General features: G+C 35.6%; 1 protein-coding gene across 22 annotated transcripts; it reads right to left on the reverse strand.

The window, feature by feature from the left end:
- Positions 1 to 1,480: 1,480 nt before the first annotated feature.
- On the reverse strand, positions 1,481 to 19,723 carry ect2l (epithelial cell transforming 2 like). 22 transcript variants are annotated; one of them, XR_015513572.1, is made up of 22 exons: positions 19,683 to 19,723; positions 19,330 to 19,530; positions 16,873 to 16,985; positions 16,607 to 16,769; positions 14,607 to 14,859; positions 14,390 to 14,502; positions 12,806 to 12,915; positions 12,623 to 12,707; positions 12,369 to 12,537; positions 9,271 to 9,399; positions 8,879 to 8,971; positions 7,010 to 7,186; positions 6,812 to 6,915; positions 6,614 to 6,745; positions 6,325 to 6,530; positions 6,163 to 6,249; positions 5,069 to 5,142; positions 4,827 to 4,983; positions 3,899 to 3,964; positions 3,628 to 3,716; positions 2,636 to 2,808; positions 1,481 to 1,906 (listed from the first exon to the last, which is right to left on the reverse strand). XR_015513572.1 is itself a non-coding variant. In XM_087290762.1 (22 exons), exons 2-22 carry the CDS (start codon positions 19,513 to 19,515, stop codon positions 1,776 to 1,778), a joined length of 2,862 nt encoding a protein of 953 aa, XP_087146888.1. In that variant the 5' UTR covers positions 19,516 to 19,530; positions 19,683 to 19,723; the 3' UTR covers positions 1,481 to 1,775. The 22 variants fall into 22 exon arrangements, 13 of the variants coding, with proteins under 13 accessions (XP_087146888.1, XP_087146886.1, XP_087146890.1 ...); XR_015513573.1 differs by having other exon boundaries at positions 19,330 to 19,555; XM_087290762.1 differs by having other exon boundaries at positions 6,102 to 6,249; positions 16,873 to 16,976.
- Positions 19,724 to 20,747: the final 1,024 nt, after the last annotated feature.

Consider the following 20,747-nt stretch of genomic DNA (forward strand, 5'->3'; position numbering starts at 1 on the left):
ACATTATTAAAATAAATGACTGATTTGCATTGATATAATAATATTAGCTTATTATATAATAATAATAAGTACTATATAATAATAAGTTGCCATCTCAATCTTTGGCTACATGAAGTATTTATTTCAGCCTTGTACATGTTTTTAAATTTGTTATATTTTTGATAATGATATGGCTTAATGATACTGGTCTTGAATAAGTTGTACTGACGCTTTTGTGAAAACTGAAACTGACTCTTTAATGTCTTGTTTCATTGTCGACTTCACTAACTCTGGATTTAATCCCATCAGGAGTTAGCAGAAAATGTTTATATAAAGCATTGTGAAACACAACCTAATCTTAGCCAATATGCATTTCTTTAGATTTGTCAACCTGAAACTCTCCCAGAGTTTGTTCAACCCGTTTTGTGCAACAGGCGATGAAGTTTCAGTTTATTTTGCACCAATCCTGGCTTTTAGGGAGTATGAAGGGAGCTCTGCATTCATCGCTCTTTTTTTTTTGCCATGGTATCTTGTGTTACTCAAGGGCAGATTAGGTTCTGATTTATCAATCACAATCTGAGATGAGATTCAACCAATCAGCTATGAAGTGACATCTCCGATTCAATAAAGCCACTCCTCCCATTTTTCTAGCTCCATATTAAAGATGACTATTTAGTTAAACACTTTTAAAGGTAAAATTTTTTAATTGAAATGAGGAGCGAATATATATATATATATATATATATATATATATATATATATATATATATATATATATATATATATATATATATGAAGTGTTCAGATGCAAAAACCTCTAAATGCCATCTGAAATGTTCTCCTAAAATAAAAATAAAAATTCTCAGCCTCCTATGTTTATGTTCAGAATCATACAGGATTCTGAGAAAAATGTTAATTCTAGAAGAAAATATCATTATCCATCAAAAAGGTGACAGTCACAAATTCTTGTTTACAAAATGTATTGTGCCCATTTGTTTTTAAACTCATAGACCCTCCCAATTAAGATTTCTATGCTATTTTAACTACTACACTAGAAAATGTCTCTAGTTTGCATCTGAGCAGTCCGTTCACCATAGAGCCCATCATGCTTTAGTTTCATTGCATAGTTTGTAGTCAACAACTACTTACTACATTTATCATTAGTAACATGTAGGGCTGTTTAATATGCCTATATGTATGTATGTATGTATGTATATATATATATATATATATATATATATATATATATATATATATATATATATATATATATATATATATATATATATATATATATATATATATATATATAGTATACCTTCATACAAAATGAATAGTCTGTTGTTTCATATTATGCTCTATTGTTTAGTTTATGGTTATACTTTTTCATAATTTATATGAGCGTAATTTTACACAGCATTAAGGGAATACAGACAAACACAGAAGATGTTTGAAAAAACTGCAGAATTGAAAGAAAATTGTGATCTTGAAAGTAGCAATATTTTGTTGTTTTATATTTTAATAAAAAAACTAAATTTTTAATCAAACATTTTCCCTAAAAGTTCTAAATAAAGTGAAAAAATATAATCACATATGAATGAGTATATATTTTGAGTAAATTTCGAAGTATATATTTTAAAATGTAAAAAATAAATAGTCATTTATGCATTTTAATTAACTACATGTAAAGTATTTAAGAATTGAACTTACAGAAATGGAACTATATAATGATAAATATTATTATCATGATATGAGACTTCTATTGTGATCTAAAACTGTTTTCATACTGCCTAGCACTAGTTACGTGTTATGGCAGCATTTATAGCACTGCGTAAAGCAGACAGCAGCCTGATCTTTTCCTCTTCTCTATCAGTAGCACAGATCCACTGACGCTTGGGGCTCTGCAGCTGAAATGCATTTTGAACATCTGAAAAGATTAAAAGGAGAGATTACAAGTGTGTAATATGTAAATTTATCCTTTATATATATATATATATAGTTGAAGTCAGTATTTTTAACCCCCCTGAATTATTAGCTCCCCCGTTTTTTCCCCTAATTTCTGTTCAACAAAGAGCAGATTTTTTTAATCAAATTTATAAACATAATAGTTTTAATAACTCATTTCTAATAACTGATTTATTTTATATTTGCCATGATGACTGTAAATAATATTTGACTAGATTTTTAGGACACTCGTATACAGCTTAAAGCGACATTTTAAGGCTTAATTAGGTTAACGAGGCAGGTTAGGATAATTAAGATATTGTATAACGATGGTTTGTTCTGTAGACTATCGAAAAATATCTAGCTTAAGGGGGCTAATAATTTTGACCTTAAAATGTTTTTTAAAAAATTAAAACTGCTTTTATTCTAGCTGAAGTAAAACCAGTAGGACTTTCTCCAGAAGGAAAAAAATATTATCAGACATACTGTGAAAATTTCCTTGCTCTGTTAAACATAATTTAAGAAACTATTTAAAAAAAGGAAGAAAAAAAATCTAAGGGGGATTAATAATTATGACTTCAACTGTATTTGTAAAATGATTTGTTTTCTAAAAATTCAACTGCCTTTATTTTTTTATTTCACATATGCTGCTCTCATCAAACATAAAGACATTGTTCAGATGCTTTATTTGATGTATTTATATAATACCTACACTTTGTATCTGTGATTTCTGTGAGATTTAGGCAGTGTAGAGCCACAGATGCCAGAAAGGTGTGAGTTGTGTTCACTGCCACACAAAATGGCATGCTTGAAACACTCCTCTCGGTGAGCACTAGAGCATCATTGAACAGAAACAATCCCACGTCACTCACATGCTCATACATCCTGGGGGAAAAAATAGGAAGAAAATATATCCCAAGTCAGACCTTCAATTTTTTTTTTACTTTGGAGGTCACTGTCATGTGTGAAGATACTCAAACAGGAGTAAAAGAGCAGTATTTATTTCATAAGTTGCACATATTCTGAAACAAAGTAAATATTCAGACGTGGACAAAATTGTTGGTACTGTTATATTTTATGCAGGCCAGTTTTATTAGTGTGCCTTCTGTCGAACTACTATTCGAATACAAAATCGGATTTTAATTAGTTTATTTTCAGCCATTTTTAATTAATCGTTACTTGTTTGAGCTTCAGGTTATTTCAGTGATCACTTGGGGTTTCCTTGCTTCAATGGAAAGGTACAAAACAATTTGTTTGTGCCTATATATCGCCTATGACAGGCATATCCAAACTCGGTCCTGGTGGGCCGGTGTCCTGCAAAGTTTAGTTCCAACCCCAATCAGACACACCTAAGCTAGCTAATCAAGCTCTTTCTAGGCTTTCTAGAAACATCCTTGCAGGTGTGTTGAGGCAAGTTGGAGCTAAAATCTGCAGGAGACCGGCCCTCCAGGACCGAGTTTGGACACCCTTGGTCTATGACATAACAGATATACAACAAAACAAGCTAATGAGAACAATGTGATAATTAAACAATGAAGATTATAATATTTCTTTTTTAAAAATTAAGTAATAATAAACTGTTCTCTAAACTTAATTACCACTATAGATCTAGACATATTGAGAGGTAAGCAGAAAAGGTGGCCTCAAGTGTAGACAGAGCGACTCTTGTTTCCCTGTCATTTGATCTCAGGTCAGTGGCTGTACCTGAGAGAGGCAGCAATGTCTCCATTAAGGCAGTTCAGTAATGCCACATCCTGAGTGCTGATCAAGTATCTGCTCCCCTCCAGCAAATTCTACATCAAATACAAAAATGGTGTTTAAACATTTTCATTTTGCAACCGATCTGCAGATGAGCATGGCTGTCCGTCACATGTACTCTGTTGTTTTGAGTACAGATTACATCTCGTGACCTTTAAAGGCCTGAGAGAACTTGATCTCTGCCAGTAATTGGCTATGTGATGACTGTGCAGCTTACCGGGCAGCTCTGAATTGTGTTCTGTACCTCCACCATCCTTAAGTCTCGATCCAGACTCTTTTTCAGCTGGGAGAGATAAACAAAGCGCTTTTGTGAGTTTATGTGAACACACTAATGTTCATACAAGCTAAACTCTAAAAAATGTCATAAATTAAATTTAGTAAGTTCATCATCCTTTTGAATTAGTTTTGATTTAAAATGTAACATTTACATTGTTACATTTTTAAGTCATTATACGTGACGTACACTCACTGGCCACTTTATTAGGTACACCTGTCCAACTGCTCGTAAAGGCAAATTTCTAATCAGCCAATCACATGGCAGAAAATATCCAACGAACGGCAGTTCTGTGAATGCAAATGCCAGAGATCATAGGAGAATGGCCAGAGTGGTTCTAGCTGATAGAAAGGCAACGGTAACTCAAATAACCACTCATTACAACCAAGATATACAGAAGAGTAGCTGATGGCTACTTCCAGCAAAAAAATGTTTCATGTCATCAAGTACAAATCATCCCAGACTGGTTTCTTGAACATGACAAGGAGTTCATTGTTCTCAAATGGCCTTCACAGTCACCAGATCTCAATCCATTAAAGCATCTTTGAGATGTGGTGGAATGGGAGATTCGCATCATGGATGCCACCAAATCTGCAGCAACTGTGTGATGCTATCATGTCAATATGGACCAAAATCTCTGAGGAATATTTCCAGTACCTTGTTGAATTTATGCCAAGAAGGATTAAGGCAGTTGTGAGGGCAAAAGAGGGTCCAACCCGGTACTAGTAATGTGTACCTAATAAAGTGGCCAGTGAGTATATGTCATCATTTCAGCATTTAAAAAAACGGCCTAAAAAACATAAAAGTGTATTTTGGATTTTTTCATTGCATTAGACTGAAAAATACAAGAGCTTGTTTGTTTTTAACGCACCTTATGAATGAAGCCTCTGTAGGTCATCAGTGTGTCGAGGGCGGATGTGAGTTGTGTGTAGTCTGGGTGTTCAGGTGGTGTGTGTAGTGTTAATGCCTGAAGTAAAGCCACGTACTCCTCCACTCTTGCGGATGGTGTGAGAAGCAACTCCTGGAGACTGAATGGAGAATCGGAAGGTTGCTCATCACTCTTGTAAAACTTCATTTGTTAGAAGACTTTTAGAGCTGAAGCCTTTACTGTACCTCAGCATTCTAGTAGCAATGGTTCGGTCGTATCTCTTCAGAAAGTTGCGGAATACAGGAAGCATCTCACGGCACTACAAAACATGTAGAAAATAGAATATTATGAGTCAGATTGTTATTTAACCAAATCCACCATTTCTATTTAATTGTTTTTTCCAATTCTATGATTGTTCTTAGATTAAAGTTTAAACTTTATAAATAAAATAAAATAAAATTAAAGTAAAATTATATACTGCTACTTTTTTCTCAAAATATTATTTTTATTTTGTACTACTGTAATTTCCACTTTATTCTCACAATATTTAGATTTTATTTTTGTCATTTTTACTTTATTTTTCAAATGTTTTGCATTTATTCTTGTAATATTTTGACCTAATTCCTAAAAGATTATAGCTTCATTATGTCTTCAACGTCAAATTATCCTTCAGAGATAATCCTTAGATAAAGATTTGTGGCTCAAATAACATTTTTAATTATTATCTATGTTGAAAACCTTATTATCTATGTTAAAACCTAACGTTAAGATTTACTCACAGTTTGCAGATATGTTTTATTCTATCTCTGCATGCTTCTGATCATTGCTCATGCCTTCTGACTCTAATCTGGCCAACATTTTTCTTTTTCAGATAAACTGCTTTACTGCTTTTCAAAACTGTATTTTAATTTGAGTTCAGAATTAATGTTTATTCCAGAATTAGTTAAACAAAAACTGAACTCTGAAAATGAAATGATGCAGGGAAAAAGTATTGAACAGATGGGGAAAGGAAGTTGTAGAAGGAAGAGAAAGCCCAGACAGCAGCTGAAATTACTCAGTAGTTCTTTAGTAACCCTCTGCCCTGCCCGTCATTGTAAATTAATATCAGCTGCTTCAGTCCAGCATCTACATTACCAGGATGATGAAAAATGGTGTACATTTCAGCAAGACAAGGATCCAAAACACAGCTAAGGAAACTCAACTTAGACTAACTAAGGTCTACATAGAAGCTATCCTTCTAAAAAGACAAAAGTTATCCTACTAAGTAAATTAACATACCTTATCTATAGTTTTAAGACTAGCGGGGTAGTTGTTGAAAAAGTTAGTGTAGACCCGTAACCTGGTGCAAAACTTGACCCAAACATCCCCGACACACTGCAGTGGGCTCCACTCCTGCCATCTCTCAGCCAGTTCCTTCAGAAAAGCACTGCAAACCCAATAATGAAGACCAGAATGTAATAAAAAGGAGATACTAAGAGTCTGAAAATGGTAAATGTTGTACTTGTTAGTCTCCAAAATGTCCAGCAGAGGGCAGAAGAGTGTGATGAGGTTGACTGAGCTGATGATGGCTCTGTTAGAGTCCAGCGCTGCTCTGAGAGGACTGTAATACACTGTGGCCACTGCTTGTAGTTGCCTTACATATGTTCTCTCACTATTCAGAAGCTCTCCGAACACAGCACTTCGTCTATCTGCGTCACTTAACAAAACCTACTTAAAAAGCACACACTTTAGGCACTGAACGCATTTGGTAAATTAAATAACCTAAAACAGAACTATAGGAAATAAATAACCTTTGGAGATTCTGGATTGGGGCTGTTAACGGAGGTATTTTCTGTTAGAAACAGTGGGTCGATGTTCTTTAAGCCATTGCTGTTGTCTGATGATTTAAGTAGAAAGTGTCCCAAGAAGTCTATTGGATCATCCTATTGTGGACACTACAGGTTAATATTATTCAGTTTAATGCAGTATAAGCCCTAGAATGTACATACCGGAGCCTCGTTCATTAGCGCCACAAGTCCATGAACCAAACACTGCATGACCTCTGATTTAAAGGAAAAGACAGGCATCTTTATGCGATCCCAGAGGAACTGACCTGTAAAGGCCACACAAACAAGGACAATTGTATGAATACAAACAAAGAAAGTAAACGTATGGTATATGAGAGTGTGTTATAGAGTCTGACTTGCCCAGGATGCGGCCTCTGATCTCTTGACACATAAAGTGCAGCTGTGGCTCCAGCTGTTTCCGCAGGTCTTTGCAGGCTTCCTCTATCCATTCAGCCTGTTTGCACCAGGTCAGGAGAACAGGCTCATGCAGATACAGCAGCGGAGGAAACTCACCTGACCCACACCACTCACTGACAACTAGCAGAAATAGCAGAACATATTGATGACGCTTGATTAATAAAAATTAAAATTTCAAAAGAAATTACATAACAAATAACAAACAAATAGTTTGAATAATATAAAAAATACAGATTATTATTATTGTCGTCTGAGATTTTTAAAGAAAAATGGATTCTGGTTAGCTGTCAATGTTTTAAAAAGGATTGCAACAATATTATTCCTATGCATTACCATTATGGCTGTGTGTTGCGTGGACTAATATTATTTTTATTCATATAATGATGTTTATAAAAAGCTTTATTAGGGATGTACCAATATGAAATATTCCGACCCTCACCAAAACCAAAAATCTGTATGCTCTTTAGCAAAATTAACTTTAGCGAAAATATATAAGCACTTTGTAATAAATTTTATTTTATACATTTGTAAATAATTTTGTAAGACTATTTAAATTTAACTCAATAAATTAAATTATATCAATTTTTAAGAAATAACTATATTTAAAGTACATTCTTATTAACAATGAACAATACCAGAGGCATCATTTTACCAGCATAGAGCTCTAAGAACTACAAAGAAATGAAAAGTCCTGTAGGGCAGATATTTGAGCAGACTTTGCTTTTCAGATGAACATCTGCTGTTCATGCATAGATAAGTATGTGAACGTGAGCGGAATATTTACATTTTTGAATATTGTGCTATGTGATGTGCTTGTGCTTTAGTCGGTGCAGCAACACAAGCCATTGATATAAATGGGTTTCATAGCGCAGTGCTTTCTGTGTCGGGTGTGAAAGCTACTTCACATTTGGGCTGCATGGAGATATTGGAGAAAACTGACAATGCAGTATTTTATTTTACTGCAATATATATTGATATATAAATGCAATTTCAGCAGATGACTTGAATTGCTTGTAAAGAATTCATATTTTTAGATCGAGTGAGATGATTTTGTAGGGGAGCAAACCTGAATAAATGACAAGCAAAGTTAAATAAAACAATGATTTATGATTTTTGTAACATTTTAATTGAGTAAATAATCATATAATGTACAACTAATCTTTAAGCTGCAAACATTTTATTTAATGTGCCCAAATGGCTTACATTTGCTTCAAATTCTTACGGTCAAGTCCTAAAAACACATGCTGATAAACTTTTCCACTACGGTTACAATATGAAATTACTATGTTATTAACTGTAATGTCTAGTCAACAATAATCCTGACTACATTGCAGATCCTGTGTTGTGATTATTGCTGACTTGCACTGTGCGATATTGTTGCTAAAATGATATTGTGCAGTCGTTCTTCACACCACAGTGACTACAGCTGGACACTGGGCAGTGTGGCACAACATTGCCTTTTTTGGCTCATATGTTCTTATTATTATTTGTAATTTTATTGACAAAAATAAAAATGGAAAAAAATGTACTCAACCTCAAGTAGTTCCAAACTTTTTGAGTATCTTTTTTCTGTTGAACACAAAGGAACATTTTTTGAAGAATGTTGGAATAAATTAGCCACTGACATAAAAATATACTATGGAGGGCAATTGCTACAGCTTGCAAGCATTCCTAAAAAATCTTCTTTTGAGTTTAACAAAAAAACTCAAACACATTTGAAACCACTTGAGGCTGAGCAAATGATGAAAATGGTAATGTCATTTTTAGGTGAACTTTCCATTTAACCTTCTTTCAAGGCATTGTGAAACTCACTGTGCTGGTAAGAGCCTGTACAGATCCCTGTGGGAGCTTTAACATTCAGACCAGTCAGAGTAGACAACTTCCTCAGCAGACCCATCCCTGCAACTGAACAATCAATACACTCAAATTCAGATTAGATTCAAAGATTAGTCCTTGTATTTACTTTCTTTTTTATGTTAAGTGGTTGTAAACAATTTATTTGGGCTAAATTTAAACAAACAAATTAAGTAGAATTTTACTACATTTCATTTGTTGGTTTACATTCAACCCATAAAAAATTGTTTGCAACAATTTTGCAGAAATCTTTTTTTCAGTGAACGCAACAACTTCTGAATAATCATATCGAAAGTAGATGCTACATGTAATGTATTCTACTGTTCTGGGATAAAACAAACACGCTTTACCAGATGCTGCCAGAGGAGCAAAGATGTTCAGACTCCCTCCTTCTGAAGCAGGAACCACCCAACCACACAACTTCTCCCAGAATTCCCTCACACACGGCTTCAGAACTGTCTTCTCAGTAATGCACAGATCTGTGGAGAAAGGACAGTGAGTTTCATTTACTAATTACATGTGCAAAACCTGCAAACAAACCATGATCACTTTCAGTTTTAAATATCTTCTAATAATCTTTCAATCGGATTTCCTGGGAGGTCTTTCCAAACTTCCAGTATCACTTCATCACTTCCCTATGCTTGCACGGTATGCTCTAACTATATATACAGTCAAACAATTTCAGTTTGACTTCATGAAGTAAAATAATTAGGCAAAATTGTAACAGTTTAGACTTTAAATATGCAGTTTATTTATGAAGACAACTCCTATTTGACATGATGATTTTGATGACTTCACTGGCTATTCTTATCTAATGTATTCTACCGAGTTCAGTCACCTTAGACAGTTCTTCTGGATTTTAATGCATGTCTCTAAAGTGGTTAATAATGAGAGATAATTTGTTTTATATTTAAATATAGTGATAGTTTTATTCTCAATAATCTACTATTTGTTTTACAGGGTCACAAAACACCAAAACACATTTGAGCTGTTGACAGTCATGTATGTGTCCCATGCTACTAAAAACACTTTTAGGACATATATTTCACTAAAAAGTGAAAATTGGTTGTTTTTGCGTTATTTTGAGCAAATTCGTACTTTCAAACTCAACATATCCAGCATGTTTTTACGCAGCGGATGCCCTTCCAGCCGCAACCCATCTCTGGGAAACATCCGCACACACATTCACACACACACTCATACACTACGGACAATTTAGCCTACCCAATTCACCTGTAACACATGTCTTTAGATTGTGGGGGAAACCGGAGTACCCGGAGGAAACCCACACGAAGGCAGGGAGAACATGCAAACTCCACACAGAAACGCCTACTGAGCTGAGGTTCGATCCAGCGACCTTCTTGCTGTAAGGCGACAGCACTACCTACTGCACCACTGCCTCGCCCCAAATTCGTACTTCCGGTTTGAAACTAATTTTTGAAGCTGCGTCACGGCTATGAGATCTTAGCGTGTATTCCAGCGTGTAGACTGGACGTCTGTACCTGAGAGTGCTTATTACGTCTCATAGTGTGCTGCATTAATGCATGACTTGACTTGGTTCAAACCAATCAGTGCGCTCTATTGTGTATGCGGTGCAACTTCATTACTATGCATGCTAGCTTCCAAGACTGTTTGTACCTGATACAGTGTTCAGACAGCAGAGAGACGACACGTTCTGTTGCCAAAACAAGCATGCGGTGTTGCCTTAAAATTTGCTGCAGTGAAGGTTTTGTTTTCATTTTCTCTGTATGAGAGTGCAGCTGGACTCTTGTGTGGATTACAGTGCACGCTACGCTCGACAACAATACGTGTCCAAGGAACATTTTTTACCCGCAAGCTTTTCTCATCTGGAAATGGTGAGATCCGGATTTGCTGCTTGTCTCTTAATAAAGATGCGGCTCTAGTTGGTGTTGATTGTCCTGTCTCTACAGATTTGGTAATTGAGCGACCAGTGGTCTTTGTTTTTTTTTTATTCAGATGGCAAAGTTGGTTCGTATCGAACTAACTGTAAACATGTTAGCACCACAAACCAACTTACCGTGGAGTAGGATTTTCACCGCATTTTGTGACAGGAATAACACACACGGCTTTCTGACGCTTCCTGCCGAGTGCATCTAAGTTTCTGGGAAATGTGGAGTTTTTTTTTCTCTCATTCGCCTTGCAACAAACATTGCATGAAAAATACACGCTTAGAGCAGTTCCTCAAATCAAATATCTCGTTTGTCACGAGGGGCATGAATGAAATTCCCAAATGAAAGAGCCAAACTGCTGTTAAAGTCAACCATTTAACAATTTGTCAAATAATTTGATTACTGATGTCCATGTAAACACAGTCACTGTCTTTCTCCCTTGTGTGTGTGTTTGTGTGTGTTTTGCATCTGTGAATATCTGCGTGTGCCAAAACCGACACTCCCATTTTTCTGCAAATTTTTACAGACCTTCCCTCTTTTGCTCCTCCGACACTCCCCCTAAACAGAACTGGACACGCCCACTTTCCTGACTTTTTCCAAATTAGAGGTATGATAAAACCCTGCTGAAACAAGGGGGTTTCATGGCCCTTTAAAAAAAATATATTAACAAATTTCACTGAAGGCAAAGTTTCATAACTCACTTTGTAATTAAGCCTGCTGTTCTATTGACTGTTTGGTGCCATCATGCGGCTGAATAACAAAGATCAAGCCATTTGTTAAGAACCATTTTTCTCTATGCAAGCTTTACTTTTAATTAAAGAGCTAGTAAATTATTACAGCTCATATCAATGCTTTGTGTCTAATTGTCTAGTTTTCGTAGCCATGTGATGTGTTGTCGCAGAAAAGAACCCTTCAGTCTCATACAACACCTTGATAAGGCTGTTAGGCTTTAATTTGCACAACACTATCCTCTGTATATCACCTAGCTGTTTCTATAATTTTGCTCATTTAGGCCTATACACCATAGTTGTAGATCATTTAGATGAGTAATTGTTGTTGTTAGGGATGACACGGTGGCTCAGTGGTTAGCATTGCCACCTCACAGCAAAAAGGTTGCTGGTTCAAGTCCTAGCTTGGTCAGTTGGCATTTCTGTGTGGAGTTTGCATGTTCTCTCCATGGGTTTCCTCCGGGTGCTCCAGTTTCTCCCACAGTCCAAACACACGCTGCATAGGTGTTTACAGGGTTGCAGCTGGAAGGACATTCACTGTATAAAACATATGCTGTATGAGTTGGCGATTCATTCTGCTGTGGTGACCCCTGATGAATAAAGGGACTAAACCGAAGGAAAATGAATGAATTGTTGTGTTATGATAACTTAATAATCATTAACCGCTGCTTATGTCATTTTGGCAATTGAAAAATATTTGTCAGGGATTTGACAGCACTCTATCTTTTAGGTGATTTAATAAATCTACTCTCATCAGTCATTTATAATCTGTTAATAAAATAAAATGTTGCATTAATCCTAAAGGATTACCATCTGTAAGCATTATGTCATCTGTGCTTCCTGGCACAAGAATGCCAACGCTTTGCAGCATCCTGCCTTGGATCACTCTTTCCGCCAGAGAAAACAAGACCTCTAAGGTCATGCCTTGCGAGTCATATGGCAAAACCAACACAGACACTTGCACAGCAGCCAGAAGCAGCTAGAAAAAAGAAGATTGCTCAGTTCATAAACAACTGTCTGTCATTCAAGAAGTGATGTAACTGAATGTTGTGTACAAGTCTTACTTCATATCCAGGGACTTTGGATGACACGAGTAGAAAGTGAGGAAGAGGATAGTAGGAGGACATGACTGGTCTGTTGAACAGTGAACTGTAAGGAAACAGCATGCATCTTCAGAATTATTGGTGCTAGATGAAGCTAATATTGCATATAAATATTATATATTCACGACGAGATTCATTACTGACCTTGTGGTTTTCAGTAAACTTGTGCTATTGAGAGTACTCTTCATCTTTAAATCAAGCTGTGGTTTCCTTATTTCCACACTGGAGAGTGAATTTTTCAAACGACACTTTTCCTGTGTTTAAGAGATAAAAAGGGTTTACCAAATGTGTAACTGTAATTCTGAGTCATGTGATCAGACTTTAGTTGGGTTTCTGTAACACTAAGCACTTAAATTAATCTGATTAATCAAACAATGACCCAATCAAATCTTGAGGAACAAAATCAGTCTTTCTTTCATTTTCTTGTTGGCTTAGTCCCTTTATTAATCCGGGGTCGCCACAGCGGAATGAACCGCCAACTTCTCCAGCAAGTTTTTACGCAGCGTATGCCCTTCCAGCCGCAACCCTTCTCTGGGAAACATCCACGCACTCATACACTACGGAAAATTTAGCCTACCCAATTCACCTGTACCACATGTCTTTGGACTGTGGGGGGAAACCGGAGCATCCGGAGGAAACCCACGCGAAGGCAGGGAGAACATGCAAACTCCACACAGAAGCGCCAACTGAGCCGAGGTTCGACCCAGCGACCTTCTTGCTGTGAGGCAACAGCACTACCTACTGCGCCAATGCCTCGCCCATGGAACAAAATCAGTCATTAAATATTTCTTGTTTTTACAATGACAATTTTAGTCAGAATTATTAGCCCCCTGTATATTTTCCTTCAATTTCAGTAACAGAAAGATTTTTCAGCATACTCAATATGGCATGGAATAAAGCAGCATTCTTCCACAATCTCACGTGATGGAAAGATTTATCTGTCTGTCTAACTTTGGGAGCGAAACACAGAAGAGAGGGCAGAACAATGACAGTACATACATTCTTATTAGATATTTTTCAAGATACAGTATTAAGCTTAAAGTGCAATTTAAAGACGCAAGTAGGTTAATTAGGAAAGTTAGAGTTATTAGGCAAGTCATTCTATAACAGTGGTTTGTTCTGTAGATGAACTTAAAATGTTTTTCAAAAGAAAAATTTAATACTGCTTTAATTCTAGTCAAAATAAAATAAATAAGACTTTCTCTAGAAGAAAGAAATCTTATAGGAAAAACTATGAAAGTGAAATACTATGCAACTGAGCCTGGTTTCTCTCGAGGTTTTAATTCTCTCAAAGTTTTTTCCTCGCCCATTCGTCACTGGCTTGCATGGTTCGGGATCTGTAGAGCTGCGCATCAATGGATTGCTCTTCAGTGTTTGGACTCTCAGTAGTGATGATTAAACCACACTGAACTGAGCTAAACTGAACTTAAACTCTTAAAACTAAACTGACACTGTTTCCTTTTACTAGGATCTTCTATGTGAAGCTGCTTTGACACAATCTACATTGTAAACGCGCTATACAAATAAAGGTGAATTGAACTGAATTATGAAAGATTTTTTGCTCTGTTAAAGATCATTTGGGAAATATTTGAAAAACAAAATCATAGGAGGGCTAATAATTTTGACTTTAACTGTAAATGACCAAAGTAATAGAACACTATTGCAACTTCTGTTTCATTATTTTAATTAAAGCCTATGTTCTGAATGTTTGTTTTGACACTGTCTCACCCCAAGATGAACAAGAGCAGCAGTAAGACTCAGTGGCTTATGAACGGTTCCCGTAAATGATGTGCCCAATTTACTGGCGTTCAGCCATGCCCTCCTAGTCTTCAAAGCTGCTTCTGTGGGGGAAAAAATCTGAATGTAAGAACCTAAACTTCAAAATTCATCAAAATTAAAGCACATAAACCTCAATCAGATAATGAAATCTCACTCTAGCACTTACTTTTATGCTCTGCTAAGTTTTCCCTGATGGTTTGTCTTATCTTGTGCTCTCTCCATCTATCCTCTTGCTCTTCTGGTGCTGTCAAACTCTCATTTAAAGTCCCATAGACATCGGCAGCTTCCCGTGGAGTCAAAATATCCAAACTGGCAGCACATGCTACATAATGTCTTTTCCACGCACCATACTCATAATCTGATGGGCTGTAGGGAAGAAACCACCCTAGACGGATACACTTTGGAGACCACAGACAGTCCTACAATCACAAAGAGATTGCACTAGTAAAGTAAGTGAACATACAGAAAATTGACTATTGACTTTGTACCCAAGTTTAAAAGGGGTCAATAAGATATCAAAATTCCCTCGATCTTTTGCCACAAAAGAGGTCACAGCTCTGTAAAAAAAACACTGTACATTTCAGAACTCAAAACGGTGTTAAAGTTCTGCCTTAATCAAAACTGTCAAATAATTATGTAAACCATTTTAGAAAAAAAGTTTATTTAAAGAGTAATTCATAATTATTATTATTTTTTATTTTGACTCCAGTCAGATCCAGTTCATTCATATGATCTAGTTTAAGCTGTGTATTTGGTAAAATATTTAAAGTCCTGCAACTAGACCTTATGCGACCGGTTGACCAGATGTGAAGTATTCCAATGTTGTCCAAGCAGATCCATGTGCACGAGATGAGCAATACTATTTTTTTTCATTATTTTTTTTATCAGAAAAAAAGGTTCATTTAAAAAAAAACATTTCTATTCATTAATGATTAATTTAAAAAAAAATTGTTGTCTCCACACTCCCTGCAAAATTTTTAGCAGTCTATGAGTTTCTAGTATTTGTTCATTCATTCATTCGACCATAATGAATGCACGGAGAATAAAGGCTTTTGCTTTTGTACTCTTATTTTGGACACAGCGAGAATCAGCTTCTCTCCCATGGTGCAAGATAAAACTGAAAATTCTGTGCGACTGCCACAAGAGGGTGTATTCCGACAATTGTATCCAAATGTTGTGTGCAGTGGAAAGGCAAACTTAGTATCAATGTAGTAAACTTGCTCTGTGCCTCACCTAGTACCCCACTGCACCTATACTTAGTTAAGCTTCAGGTATGATAATGTTGATGCTGGGTTATTTTTATATGCAATAAAGCATTAACCGTCTGCTATTTGATTTCTGAAATGCATAAATATAGTATCCATGCATGAACCAATGTAATAAAACATTGCCGTTTACTTTAGGACAAAAATTTTACACATTTTAACTGCCGCAAGAAGCATATCATATATATGTATTTAATGCCATGTCAGCAACAAAGGAAAATTAAATGACAAATTCATTTTCAGAAGTGATACATCAAAAATACAATAAAAAACACAAACAAATAAACACAGTCAATTAGATTTAATTGTTAACGTTAATATATGATGAAAAGTTCTTCTGTTAAAACTTTGCAAAATAACTCTTTATGTGAGTTTACCTCATAAAAAAAAAAACTTTAGCAGTCATTAAAAGCAGGACAGTCCAATAAAATGTTTTATAGTAAGAAGAAATTTGCAGAACAAACACTGCGTGAGGTCTTTACCTTTGAGCAAATAGTCTGTCCTGTATGTCAAATACCAGCCTGATCTCACGAGAAAACGTAAGTATTTTACGTTTTGCCAGTTTAGTGGCTAATTCGTACGAGTTCAGTCGTACGAAATGGTACAATTTTAAAAAGGAGGCGTGGCACCTGACCCCACCCCTAACCCCAACTGTCATTGGGGGATAAGCAAATCGTACTAAATTGTACGAATTAGATCGTACGAATTCATACGAATTAGCCACTAAATGAAAAAGTTACGAATTGCGTGAGATTGTGTTGCAAATACAGTACAACATCTGGTAAAACACCCTTGATCAAATTTTGTCTTAAAATGTATTGTAAATCTTTTGCAAGAAGCAATGTGATACCATCATTTTAGCACTGAGGTCACCTTTATTCAGCATTTATTCAGTTCTTACCTGCTCTGCCAGAAACTTCCAGTGCCAACAGACCTGTGCTGCGGCGCATATGTCTCGAGGACTGAGGAAAGACATGATGTAGAGGGACAGAAGTCGAGGCAGCACAGCAGTGAAGTCCATCCGACTGATGGGAACTGATTGTGCCAGACAATCATTGGTGAACCTGAAAGCATCGAATCCTTTCCATTGACAAAGGTTTTATCTGAGAACATGCTATTCATATGCGTGAATTGTGTAAGATCAGATTCTATGCACTGTGAATTTACTTAAGCTGTGTCTTGGAGCATCTTCTCAACAGTTGGCAAATAAACTCTTTCCTTTGTCTGTCTGTCCACAGGTCAAACCAATGGAGGACGAGAGTGGTTCTTTCCTGAAAAAGCTACAAATGTATCGAAGCTAGCTTTAATGTTATCCCATTATTAAATTAATGAATAATGTATATAGCATAGAAAAAAAACATGTTATAGATTTTTTTCTCCAAATAATAATCATTTAGCCTGTCATTTTACTCCTGTCAATGATACAGGACAAAAAGAGATAGTTCACCCAAAAATGACACACAAACAATATTTTTAGGCTGAAATCTTGTAACCAAACTTGTAACCATTGCAGGAAAAACTTATAGTCTATTAAGGAGGTCAATGGTTACAGGTTTCCAGCTTTCATCAAAATATTATCTTTTGTTTTTAAAAGAAAAAATTAAATGAGAGAATATTCTGTTTTGAGTGAACTATACCTTTAATTTTGAACATCATTACTCCAGTCTTAAGTGTCACTTAATCCATCAGAAATCCTATTAGAATGTTCTGCTTTATTGCAGTGATGCTCATTTATTAGTAATAGTTTGTATGACATATTTTTTTCTTTTTGGAAAACAAAGTAAATTGTACGTTTACTTACGTAAAGGATTTGCTTTCGAATATTCAGGTCAAATAAGTGAAAGTTCTAATTTTTTAAACATTTGACCATAAAGTATGAACTATGAAGGTAAATCAATTAACCAGCATCAAGGTAAAGCTAATTAAATGATAACTTAATTTCAAAAACTTGAGGGGAAAGTACACTCAAAAATGAAAATGCACTCAAATATTTACTGGCATAAAACTTTATAATTTGCTTTATTCAGTTGTACACAAAATATGATGTTTTGAAGGAAGTTGAAAACCTGTAACAAGCAGTGGTGGAAAGAGCACTGAAAAATCTTACTCAAGTAAAAGCACCATTACTTGCCCAAAAATGTAGTGCAAGTAAAGTAAAAGTATCAGTTGTAAATATTACTCAAAACAAGAGAAAATAGTAGCCCTTTTAAAAGTACTCAAGAGTAGTGAGTATTGAGTATTTCGCTGTAAACGGCGAATGCGGTTACATCCAATTTGTGCATGTGTGTGAAAACGTAACATTCTGTAGTGCACTTAGTGATTAGGCATTTGGCAATTTCAGTCATCATTGCAGTAAACATCCTTCATCTTCTTATTAATTACATGCATCTTGATCATTGCATGTAAAGATTTTGGACATCTTCTTGGACACTTGATGCTTGCAAGCGATTTGCTGCATTTAAAAAGCACCCATGTATTAAGGTTGTTCTTTATGATGGGATTTAGCTTCTATGTGCAGTTTGATTGGACTAATTACTGCACTGATTTTTTTTTCCTCAGCCAATCCGTCTAAACAAGAAAAAAATTAATTAGCGACTGCAGGTTGTGAAAATAGTGGAGTAAAAGCATCGGAACTGCACTAAAAATGTTCTTGAGGGAAAGTAAAAGTAAAGATTTTTAAAACTAATATATTCATTCATTTTCTTTTCGGCTTAGTCCCTTTATTAATCCAGGGTTGCCACAGCGAAATGAACCGCCAACTTATCCAGCACGTTTTTACGCAGCGGATGCCCTTCTAGCCGCAACCTATCTCTGGGAAACATCCACACACACTCATTCACAACGGACAATGTAGCCTACCCAATTCACCTGTACCGCATGTTTTTGGACTGTGGGGGAAACCGGAGCACCCGGAGAAAACCCACGCGAACGCAGGGAGAACATACAAACTCCACACAGAAATGCCAACTGACCCAAGCCAAGGCTCGAACCAGCGACCTTCTTGATGTGAGGCGACAGCCCTACCTACTGCACCACTGCGTCGCCTAAAACTACTTGATTAATAACTATTCCTGAGAAAAGCTACTCAATTACAGTAATTTAAGTATTTGTAATTTATTAATTAACACCACTTGTAACCATTGACTTAAGAGGAAATCCATAGTAGGAAGCCCCTGACCATAGTAGGAAAAACAAATATATGGAAGTCAGTGGTTATAGGTTTCCAGTTTTCTTTAAAATATTTTCTCATGAAAAAAAAATGAAGATTTGAAACAAGTCAAGCAGGGGATTCTAAACTTGGTCCTGGAGGGCCGGTGCCCTGCAAAGTTAAGTTCCAACCCCAATTAGACACACCTGAACCAGCTAAGCTTATTCTAAGTTTACTAGAAACTTCCAGGCACCTAGTGTTGAACGAAGTTTGAACTAAATGATCCAGGACAATGGCCCTTCAGGAACCGAGTTTAAACTCCCCTAAAATAAAGGGTGAGTAAATCATGACACAATTTTTTTTTTGTGACCTATCCCTTTAATTATAAAATAATACTACAATAAAAAATACATATAAATTGCAAATATATTGTAAAACAGCATGAGGGTAGTATGAAAGAAGCATATACATCTAACCTGTTGATTACATGCTTTATTAGTCACAGGCGTCCATGCACTGAATCTGGTTTCTGCGCCGTCAGAGCGTGACCAGTCCGTCAGCGACTGTCTGTAATCACTTCCATTCATCTGCCATTGATAACTCACATCTGCATTCCCGCGGTTTCTTGACTTAAAATGGGTTCTGAATTCCACAGACGTCATTCCAACAGTAAGAAGCTAAACCAAGTCCAAAAATAACCACCTGGTGTAAATAAATTATTAGGTAGGTAAAATGTAGCCTATTTGATATTTTTTACGAAGAGCTGCATATAATGGATATAAATCATGCGGAAATATTTCAGCTTGTTATCGGTTAGTTCTAAACAAACCTTGAGGAAACTTCCAGGACACACAGCGCCTCCTTACGACCTCGTTTCCCAGGAGACCAAATAACAAATGAAGCTCTGGAAATTCCTTTACACCAATTGTGTATCTTTTAGCATAGTCAGGCCCGGAGGTTCGGAAGACCCACCCCTCACAGACCAAGGTCCAGAATTTGTTCCATACATGAGCTTATTTGTCATATTTTGACTGCTATGCCATCATAAATAGTGAAAATAACTCGTCGAAAAAAGTGTAAGGCCAAATGGAATCCTCTGTTGGCTGTTGCTTCAGTGTGGCTTCAGCTAGTCAGTTTTGGCCAATGTTAACTAACATCCAGCTGTGCAAAAAAAAAAAAAAAAAAAAAAAAAAAATATATATATATATATATATATATATATATATATATATATATATATATATATATATATATATATATATATATATATATATATATATATATATATATTTACACACACACACACACAATCTGATGCAAGTGAAGTCTTGCAAGTAGTTTTTGAATAAAGAAAATATTTTACAAGTATTTTGTTTCATTATCTTCTTCTTGAAACAAAACAAAAAAAAGACTAATAAAAATATGTGAAAAAACAAATTCCGCCCATATGAAAATTCACTTGAATCCTATTTTGGCTATTGTTGTTATCCATGAATTTCCAAATGTACTTTTTTTTTTTTTTTTTACAAGAAAGGCTAGAAAATGTGTCACTAAAATGTCTTAAAATGTTACTAAAAATATTTAGATCTTAAAACTAAAAGAAAAAAGAACCACCCCTTTTACCAGGCTGGCTACCGGCCTGCCATGTATTATTACTTATAGACATATTTTATTTGAAGCAAGATCAGCCTAGATAATAATACACAATTCATAAACACATAGCACAGTTCACATTTACAAAAATTTGCTTGGTAAGTTCAAAACACACAATTTCCACAAAATGCACCTTCCCAAAATAAACCAATATTTTTTAGATACATTTGGCAAAATACGTCATCCGTTTTAATGTTTTTATGTTTGTTTACATAACTGAGAAACCAAACATGAGTCTTAC

Source organism: Danio rerio, chromosome 17, assembly GCF_052040795.2.
Source record: "Danio rerio strain M-AB ecotype USA chromosome 17, GRCz13ab, whole genome shotgun sequence".
Classification (NCBI taxonomy): Eukaryota; Metazoa; Chordata; class Actinopteri; order Cypriniformes; family Danionidae; genus Danio; species Danio rerio.